This window comes from Limulus polyphemus, unplaced genomic scaffold (assembly GCF_000517525.1).
Source record: "Limulus polyphemus unplaced genomic scaffold, Limulus_polyphemus-2.1.2 Scaffold747, whole genome shotgun sequence".
NCBI classification, from domain to species: domain Eukaryota; kingdom Metazoa; phylum Arthropoda; class Merostomata; order Xiphosura; family Limulidae; genus Limulus; species Limulus polyphemus.
The window spans coordinates 149,979-161,335 of NW_013666357.1; the positions used below are offsets into that span (position 1 = coordinate 149,979).

Genomic DNA, 11,357 nt, shown 5'->3' on the forward strand with positions numbered 1-11,357 from the left:
ACATCAAATAAATAAGTAGGCACAAACTAAACCAATAATGACAAATTTATACAAGTTACAGCACATCAAATAAAGTAGTAGGCTACACACTAAACCAATGATGACAATTTTATACAAGTTACAGCACATCAAATAAAGAAGTGGCACACATTAAACCAATAATGATAAGTTTCTACAAGCTACAGCACATAAAATAAAGAAGTGGCACACATTAAACCAATAATGATAAGTTTCTACAAGTTACAGCACATCAAATAAAGAAGTGGCACACACTAAACCAATAATGATAAGTTTCTACAAGCTACAGCACATCAAATAAAGAAGTGGCACACACTAAACCAATAATGATAAGTTTCTACAAGCTACAACACATAAAATAAAGAAGTGGCACACATTAAACCAAGAATGATAAATTTCTACGGAATCTTGTAAGGAAAGTAAAGAGGTAATGTACAATCTATCACAAGTCTGAAACATTTTTGATTTATATTTTTTTTTAATTAAAGAAGAGACTACACTGTAGAGCAAGTAAGAATGTATAGCACATAATAATAAAATGAGAAATTTTTAGGCAATTTGATCAAGTAAATAAAGAAGAGGGGTACACTAAATCACAAGTATATGTAAGTATAACGTGTATACTACAACGAAATTAAAAAAATTCCAGGTACTTCAAGTGAAAATGCCACCTAAATGCCCTAATACTGCAAGGAAATAATGTGCACGTTAGCAAACGTTTCAGAACTTGCTACAAGATTCAGTACAGTACGTGTAGTTACGCTCACAATAGAATAGGAATGTTCTGCAAGACGTAGTATTGTAAGTGCTGTTCATGTAACAAAATAAAAATGTTTTCACGAATTTGTACAATTAATAAAAAAATTATGCAAAATATAAAATATATGAAACCTCTACAAGGTCTAGGTTTGTTCTGAATTTCGCGCAAAGCTACACGAGGGCTAGCCGTCCCTAATTTAGCATTGTGTAAGACTAGAGGGAAAGCAGCTAGTCATCACCACCAACCGCCAACTCTTGGACTACTCTTTTACCAACGAATAGTGGGATTGACCGTAACATTTAATAAACTACATGGTCTGTTAAAAGGGAGTAACATATTAACGTACCCTGAACCATAAGTTTACACGTGGTCTACTAAAAGGGAGTAAAATATTGATGTACCCTGCACCATAGGTTTACACGTGGTCTATTAAAAGGAAGAAAATATTAACATACCCTGCACCATAGGTTTACACGTGGTCTGTTAAAGGGAGTAATATATTAACGTACCCTGCACCATAAGTTTACACGCGGTCTATTAAAAGGAAGTAGAATATTGACGTACCCTGCACCATAGGTTTACACATGGTTTATTAAAAGGGAGTAAACTATTGACGTACCCTGCACCATAGGTTTACACATGGTTTATTAAAAGGGAGTAAAATATTGACGTACCCTGCACCATAGGTTTATAAACTTCCTAAAGGACCTAAACAACAAGTAAAGAAATGATATATGCTATAAAATAAATCTGAGAAGTGTTTAAAAAAGTTCAATTTGCTATAAACAACAAAGTGTTTTACAGGTCAGCATATTTAACAAATATCATGAATTTGTAAAATGTTTGCGAAATAAACAAAGAAGTGGCATACTCTAATAGTAGTTTAAGAAGTTTCTGTAAAATAAGGTACAACAATCAAATAGCTGACCTACACTGTCCCGAAGCTTTGCCAATTTTTACAATGCCTATAACAAGGCAAAGACAAAAAAATAGCGAACGTCGACAAAATCCAGTACAGCATGCACAAGTATCAAATGTTGTACAATTAGTTTTGAAATTTCTGGAAGATCTAATACAACAAGAAATGATGAATAGAACCTCAATTTCGAGATGAGTCTACAATATGATGTACAACAAACAAAATGAGAAATGCCTACAAGATCTAGTATAGTAGGTACAAGATTGGTGCACATCCTAGCCTCTGGCTTATACTAATGCTGATCCATTGATCTCACATACTGTTGTATATTTGATCATCATTTTACGACAATCATACACACATGCAGCGGTTTAATCGTGGTTTAACTCGATGACTTGTCAGATTTATTGTTCAGACGAATCGCTACAAATGAGCGACACATGATAGGAAGTGCGTCATGCTGAGCACATAAATATTTGGTACACTGCAAATTTCCAATCGTTCAATCCTGTCCCGAGTATATTTATGAATGTGAGGTTACAAAAAAAATTTTTCTCGAAGAGATATCTTCATACAGTGATATTTTGAAGCGATATAGAGCTAAAGAAGGTATAATATTTCAAAGAAAGAATCCTTAAGTGTTCTTCACGGCAGTAAAAGACTCAAACAACATAAGACCGCACACCACGAAGAGCAATCTGGAATAATGCTCTAATCTGCGAAGAGAAGGGAATGAACGTTCACGAAAAAGTACTCTCCGTTCCAATGAGACATTACGAAGAAGTTGCTGACGAAGACTCATAAGCTTGCAGCTACACCTCAACATGATTGGCATGCTCATAAGAAGGATAATCGATGACCGAAATACTGAATCACAGCAAATCCATTCGAAAAAATTATCTTTTAAGTTGCTCTATGTAGTTCTAACGAGACTTTCTGCTTAAAGTTTGATTAAAAGTGGTCTTGGAAGCCGATGTTCAGATGCAATGTAGAGCTCGAAGAAAGTATTTGATGATATGTGTCTAGGGTTAACTTGACCATCTTTTGCATGAATCTTGTTATAGTGGAAATGGTGGTGTCGGGTAACGTGTGTAATTACGATTATCAATTCGAGCACGATTGTCAATTGTGGCTAGGGCTAACGGAGAGCCATTATTAGATGTTCTTAACGTGTTGTGTATAATATGTTTGGTACTGGGGTTTGGGTACAGTGACCAAGAAACCCTTGTATTTGGATACTCTCCCAGTTTAACAGTGTAGCATGTCCCCCTTTAGGAATCAATGTGGGTGGGTTCATTGGGTACTGAATGATTTATATTTTGCTTAAGGATTATCAAAAATAATATTGAAGACTAAATAAAATTCGGATCCCAAGGTTATGTGATTTCGTATTTTTGTTTTTAATTGATTTGTGATCCTATTTGTTTTCCTAACATCATGAAAGTATTGAAGAATGATAGTACACATTTACTATTTACAGCACTTCCTGTACCTTGTTTTCTGATTCTGTATTAATTGTCAGAACTATCTCTTAGTTAAATGTCTTCATTTTTCATTTAAAAGGAATTAGAGGGCTTGCCAGCTCTCCAAAGGTAGTTATGAAATTAAGATCTGAGGATCTGTTGGTCGAAATATAATGATCACAAGATAGAAAACTCCTCCTCATGTCAAGTTCTATTAGGAATATACCTGTGAATGTTACTCTCTGTGCTACTTTAAGTTTCTTGAAAGAAGTATTCTTAGAGAAAGTTTTTGTTAATATTCCCAAGTTGGAGATTGCTGCTGGTTTTTGCAGTCAGCCAAATCTCCACTTATGAGAATGCAATATTACAGCGTACTAGAGTTCTGATTATTTACATTTACATTATTACACCCACCTGTCTCTTTCAAGGCAGGCTATCTCAGCTGCAATGTTAGGCTATATATTCCGAATCCTGTCTGTTGTTTTTAATGCCAACATTTGGACATTCAAAGACATATTATCTGGTTCTTTGGCAAAGACCGTGATAGCTGTAAATATCAGTTAGACCTACATCGTATTAAATGCTTTTATTCCCACCCGACAGACTTTCATTTCTTCCCTAAATGGATGGCGAAGAAAGAGTATAACGGTGAAAGACTATCATGAAAGAAGGTATCACCTCTTCCAACACAAACTTGGGCTGATGCACTCTGTTCCACTTTGAAGGTGGAAATGCAGACAGGTTTCTCCGCCCCACACACAAAGTCTTTCACTAGCCACGTTAAATGACTTCTCTTCTCCAAGCACATAAACAAGCCTACATTCACTCCCATCTATATATTCCATCACTGACAACAGAGAATGATCTGGTCCAATTCCATCGGCCCCAAGTTGCAGGACTATTATTAGGTCCTGTCTTAGTTCACTGAAATCACGTTCATCTGGTGAGAACTTTGATTGAGGACACGATCTATGGAGAGCGCTACACTTATTATAAATATATATATAAAAAAGCAGTCAGGAATCAAAAGATGAAGGCTCCCTTCCTAATCCCTAACAAATTCTAAGTGAAAATGGTCACACTGATACAGTGTAGCTGTCGAGGATTTTGGATGATAGGCCTTGATCGATTCTTACCATCGTGTGTGTAAATCTACCTACAATAGGTATTTATGAAATCTGCTTATATTGTCTGGCAGTTTTCATTGCACAGAAAACACAGATTGTGTGACTGAAGGATTCAAGGAGGTGTATCATTCAATACACCATCAGAGGCTAATGCCATCCATGTCTCCAAAAGTTGTATCATCACACTTTATTTTCTTTACTTGCCACCAGGAAAGTATGTTAATCAGGCAGGTCTTTATGATCTTATTAAGAGATTACAGTTTCTTCTCATCACCCTGGAAGACGTTAATTTACAAAATATTCTCTAGAATGATGTAGATATTGATTGATGGAGGATGATAGATCTGCAGAGCATATGTTCTTATATCACAACCTTTCTTTCTTTAGACCTGGAGAGTCAACTGACTTTAATGCCCCAAGTCAGACTTTTCTACCATAGATCTATTAATTTATTTCCATACTTTTCTTCTTTGATTTTCTTGAAAAGTAGGCAACGGCAGTAATCCCGAGGCTATAATAATTTCCTATCATTCTGAGGGCGATGGCCACAATGAATGCCATCTGACTTGCGTGCCAAGGTAGAAGCTGGAAAATACTAACTGATCCTCCTTCAACACGCACTCAGAGCTTGCTCCGGCTGTTGTTAACTTACCCTCTTTTAATGACTGCATGAAGAGAATAACTGATTTTTTTTATAAAAGCGGTTGTTCTCACAATCCCTAAAACCTCGACAAGTTTTTAATGGTATCCTAGACCATGGTGAAAAGTCACTGTCAGTGGTCACATGGGACTCAAAAAAAGAGTGTGAGATATCTTCCATAGGTATCTCACTCTTACCAATAACATATCAATTCAACAGGCTTATGCTCATGCTCAGCAGGTCAGATGTCAAAGTTAGAAAAAATATTGGATTCAACTCACTTCCATTACTTATTCAACCACCAGTTCCAATGGCGTATGAGATAAGGTTTCAAGGGTGAAGAGAAAGTATACCTACAGTCCTTTTTTGATCTTGCAACCCAATGGCCATGAGGTTATTTATTTACAGGGTATTGTTAACACCCTTGGCTAGAGCTTTATTCACAATTCTAGCATATCCAGCTTATCTTCTGCCTTCATTGCCATCAAGATATGGGCTTAAAGAACACCATTTTTCTTTGGGCCGATTTTGTATATGACTATAATTGAAATCGACCATTTAGTCTGGTGGAACTTAAAACTGTTCTTATTCGGACTGGCTATATGCCAGTTGGATCAGATGACATTCTATATAATAAGATGTACAATCTTTCTCCTGCCTCTCTTGATCTTCTTCTGGTTGCTTTAGCTAGTTTTGACAGGAGGGTGATTTTAAAATTTTATGGCATAAAGCTATTGTCATCCCATTTTTTAAGTTTGGGAAGGATCATAAAGCTCCTTCTAATTATAGATATATTGCTATGACTATCTTTCTCTGAATTTTTTTAGATAGAAATGTTTGTCTTGAATCAAATAACCTACTCTCCAACACTCAGTGTGTCAGTCAGCAAACGTTCCTCAAGTAAGAAGATTTTATTTATGTTTTTTTATCTAAAAAAACGTATATCACCATGTCAGGGCTCAGCATTTTACAGGACCTCCATTTATATGTGTTGCATGGCCAATTACCCATTTTTATATGTACTTCTTTAGTTGAGAGGTAATTCCAATCCACTATCCCGACATTACACTGATCCTTCACACAGAAATTTGGAGTAGGTCTAGACTGTGCTTGATTGTTGTACATCCGGCATTAAAATCAATGACAGCGTCAACAATATTTCTCCTACAGTTGCCAATAGCTTCTATGTTGATGAAATTCAGGTTTGCTATTACTAGTATTAGTCGTTACATATAATGCATATTGAGTAGCAGTTCCAAACTGCCCTCACTTACTTAAGTGGACCACTGCAAATGATTTGAAGTTTCCATCAACTAAAACCATTAACATGATTTTTTGCCACGTGGGGTTTTTCCCTGATACTGAGCTTTATCTGGATGGTGCACAAATTCCTTTGATGGTTGAGACAATGGTTTTGGAGCTTCTCTTTGACCAGAAGCTGACTTTTATTCCAGACATTAGGCTGTTTAAAAACTAGAGTACAAAGACTCAGAACATTCTCTGAATTTTTCTCTTCTACCTCTTGGGGGATCAGATATATGTTCAAGATATATCTTGCCCTCATTTTATTTCAACTGTAATATGGATCTTTTGTTAATGCTTCAGTTATCATCCATCTTTATTGAGTTTGTATGGATTCTTGACAATTTTAGGAACCATGGGGCCCCAGTGGCACAGCTGTATGTCTGCGGAATTACAACGCTAGAAACCGAGTTTCGATATTCTTGGTGGGCAGAGCACAGATAGCCCATTGTTTAGCTTTATGGTTGATTCCAAACAAACGAACAAAACAAAAAGAACCATGAGAACGAGCTCTATGAAACCGCGACAAAATTGGCTTGCACTGGTGACGTAACAGCCTTGCCTATCCCATATTTGGGCTTCAATCCTGTCATTAAGGCAAGGCTTCACTTCATTCCAGTTGGCAGATGATTTGGGGTGAGGAACAAGCTTTTCCAGGTAAAACCTCCTATTTGAAACTAGTCGTTTACTATGCGCAAGAATTGGAGAGAAGAACTTGTCCTGATAAAGCTCTGCAATGACCACAGTTTTCTTACTCACCATTTTATTTTAGTAGAGTCTGTTCATCCAATGTGGGAGATGACACTCGAGTCACAATTCCTTACATTATCTGCCACTAACATCAAAGTAAGTACATTGTTAAAGAATAAAAAAATAAACAAAATGCATATTAATGATAATAATCTATTTCGACAGTACAACGTTTAAATAATGATGAGGTAAGATCTGTGGTAATAATACTATTATTCTATTTGACAGAGTAAAGTTTAAATAATGATTTAGTAAAGTAAGATTTACACTAATGATACTATATTATACTGGAATATTGACCAGATAACACGTGTGACAACAAACATTACTGTATTGTATGGTACCATAATACTGGAATAGAAACAGAATAAGAATATATAGTATTACTATATATTACTATGTTTGATATTAGAAGAGAGAATTGAATGATAGTGACAAGATAAGGATGTATTAGTAGATAATATATAATATTTCTCAATATCGAGCAGTTCTAGGCTTGATTTAATATTGATATAGATTAAGTAAATGTCTGAGGGTAGTAGACTGTGTGAATAATAAAACAGGTATACTTTAATAAAACTCACCTAAGGACGTGTATGAGGCCATTACTTCAGCACTTGACAACCACCTAACGCACGGGCTGTACGCACATATTCTATTGTAGCGGAAACAGGAGGGACAGGAAAAGTTAGCTTCTGAAAGAGACGTGTTCATAATGAATGGTGCCGAGCTAACGAGATTAGAGGCCACGGAACCTATGCTATGAATCGGACTGGAAGCCTGTTTTACTTCAGGTAAGTCTAAAATGTCTTTTACAGTAAAACTACTACTAGGTTTAAAATTAGCACTAAGAGACATCTTCATAACGATTAATCACGGAGAAGTCTATATGATGAAGCTTATAAAGTCATATTCTGAACAATCATTACGAGTTCGTATAGCCAAAGCAGAAACAAGGAAGAAATGGTTCCATATAGAGCACAAAGAACAACTCAGAGTCACGTTATGTGAGTAGCAATACTTCAGTCAAGTGTAAAAGGCCTCTTCTCAACACTCATTCACCACTCTCACCAGTGAGAATTCTGATCTTTATTTTGCACACAACGGATAAATGGGAGGGTCAAGCTTGAGTCTGTGGGGGCTGACCGAAGGAGAAGCAAAAAGTACTGCTCCCAATGCCTAGATCGCATGTTAGGCGTCTCGGTCAATTTATCAGTACTACTTATATGAGTTGTGATTGGCTGTCAGTAGTAGCGTTGCCTTCGGTTTCCCCAAGGATGGGCCGGCTCTAGTGTGTCTAAGCAGTGGCTGGTTTCTCTGGTATTGATCAAATACGGTCCGTGTCGACTCCGGATAAGGTGTTTTGTATACCATGATCTGCGGAAAGTTACTGAAACTTAGAGGTCTTGTTAGGAAATTAGCTAATTCTTAATCTCGATTTTTTCAATGTGATATATTACATCTAAATGAATGGCTATCGTTATAATAGATAGGCAGTAATGGAAGCATTTGTTTGTTTGTTTTGAATTTCGCGCAAAGCTACACGAGGGCTATCTGCGCTAGCCGTCCCTAATTTAGCAGTATAAAACTAGAGGAAGGCAGCTAGTCATCACCACCATCGCCAACTGTTGGGCTACTCTTTTACCAACGAATAGTGGGATTGACCGTCACATTATAACGCCCCCTAACCACCTGGTCATGCTGGGCCACTGGAAGCATTTAATTTTCCACTTGTATCAACAAAAAGAATCTATTATTACATACCCAATAAAAACGCTCTTTTTTAAATTATTATTATCTGTTTTAATGTATCACTGAAGTATTAACTGTTTCTAATGTATTAATATTTGAGTTTTTTGTTGTTGTTTTTTGTTGCATATACGAAAAATTAAATGTTTCTTATGTATATTGAAAATCTTGCCGTTTGGGTATAAAAGTTTTTGTAAACGTAATGGTTATCAGAGAAAGAAACAACTCGAGATCACGAGCAAATACACTTTAACCTGATGGACCCCATCGGGTTTTTAAACGCATTTTTCTAAACTAATTATGCCCCAAATTCACTCTAGGTCCATGACTTTCTTGGTTACTTAGTGTTTCTAATAACATATGAGTCTCAATGAAGAAAAAAAAATCTTTATTGCAATTCATCCCACTAATTACTGCTGGAATGTTCTATACATTTTACATTGAAAATGAGCGATTTCACCCTTTTTTTTTGGTCAGTTCTTTACACTGAGTAATGAAACAGGCAAAATACACATAAGAAAGAGCATGTTATCCATGCAAGTGGTGAATACACACACACACACACATAAAGTATTTGAAGTAATTATGGATTTATGATACAAATAGGTATTTTTAAAACTCTTAGTAAAACCTACAGTGTCATTTCACTGCTTTAAAATATTAATCCAGATAGTGTAGAAGAAACATAGCGGTAAGACAAAACTAGAAGCTGTAGTAGTTTCCTTTCATTTAGCTAAAACAATAAACTTGATACACGACTGTACTGGTCTCACTGCTAAACAGACAAAATATTATACAGTATAATATTGTTGTATTGACCAGATATTATGTATGGTAGCACAAATAATACCATTAACAAACATGATATGTCCAAGTTTACAGCTACCAAATATTATGGATTTTCTTTCTGAACCTCAAATTAACATCTTATTAACAAAGGAAATATATCCACACAGCAGAGAGGGACAAACGCTTTCTCGGGAGTTTTAAGATACTTACACATTCATGACATATATATTTTAGTCAGGTTTCAATGAAGTGTGTTGTTGCAGACAATAGAAAGTTAAGGAAAAAACGAGGAACTACAAATAAGGATCAAGAATAAGAGAAACACATCTTAATGGGGGAACACAACTTAATAACACAGTAAATAAGGATCAAGAACTAGGGAAACACAACTTAATAACATAGTTAATAAGGATCAAAAATAAGGGTTTGTTTGTTTGTAGTTATGCACAAAGCTACACAATGGGCTATCTGTGCTTTGGCCACCACGAGTATCAGAACTCGGTTTCTAGCGTTGTAAGTCCGCAGACATACCGCTGTGCACTGGGGGGGGGGGCAAGAATAAGGGAAACACAACTTAATGACACACACTAAATAAAGCAAACATAGTTTAATGACACATAGTAAGTAGGGATCAAGAATAAGGGGAGCATAACTTAATAACACACATTGAGAATCAAGAATAAGGGAAACAACTTAATGTCACACACTAAATAAGTGTTAAAAATATGGGAACACAGCATAGCTTAATGACACACAATAAATCAGGGTTAAGGATAAGGGAAATGCAATTTATTGACACAGTAAATAAAGCAAACATAGTTTAATGACACATAGTAAGTAAGGATCAATAATAAGGGGAACATAACTTAACAGCACACATTGAGAATCAAGAATACAGGAAACAACTTAATGGCACACAGTAAATCAGGGTTAAGAATAAGGGAAATGCAATTTATTGACACAGTAAATAAGAATCAACAAAGTTTGTGGAGACGACGAATTGTTTCGGAATGTCATTGTTTCTTTCCATGGTATCTTATTTCTGATATAACAATCCCTCTTGTATGAATGAATCCCACTGTGCCTAGTATATTTGACTTCGGGCTGTATGGAGTGACTGTTTACTATGAGGGTTTTTCTGCACTATTTTTGAACCACTGAATAATTTTCAAACTCGTTTATTTTTCCTGAGCTAAGTGTTGGGCTACTTTACTTCTATATCGTCACTTGTGGGTGTCTCTTTACTTGTATATTGTCACTTGTGGGTGCCTCTTTACTTCTATATCGTCACTTGTGGGTGTCTCTTTACATCTATATTGTCACTTGTTGGTGACTCTTTACTTCTATATTGTCACTTGTGGGTGACTCTTTACTTCTATATTGTCACCAGTGGGTGTCTCTTTACTTTTATTTTGTCACTTGTGTGTGTGTGCCTCTTTACTTCTATATCGTCACTTGTGGGTGTCTCGTATTCGATTTTACACTCTTGTACATACTATTTGTCGTTTTTAATTTCTTGCGCTTCCCTTTTTTCACATTATTCATTAATACACGATCTTTGAGATAATGCATTTGCATTTCCATGATTCTATCCAGGACAATGCATGATGTTCAAGTCGTACACCTGTAGTTTTTGAGCCATCTTGCTATTTGAGTCCTGGATTTCAAAAATTCCCAAGCCACTTCAATGCTGCATGATCTGTCTAGAATGTAAACTTTTGTTCATAACGATAATGATAAAAATGAGTTAGGGTTTAAATAACACTTAATAGCCTTTTCTGGGTTGTATGATATACTTTTTCTGCAGCATTCATTGTCTTACTACAGAATGTAATAATAC

The 11,357-nt window shown here is 35.9% G+C and overlaps 1 protein-coding gene across 1 annotated transcript in view; it reads right to left on the minus strand.

Moving 5' to 3' along the window:
• LOC106460311 (homeobox protein Hox-A11b-like) overlaps positions 1–7,837 on the minus strand; it is an 11,709-nt gene extending 3,872 nt beyond the window's left edge. Inside the window, exon 1 of the mRNA XM_013920003.1 lies at positions 7,564–7,837. Coding sequence (XP_013775457.1) covers positions 7,564–7,837 — 274 coding nt within the window. The remainder of the gene's footprint in view (positions 1–7,563) is intronic.
• Between the last annotated feature and the right edge of the window lie 3,520 nt (positions 7,838–11,357).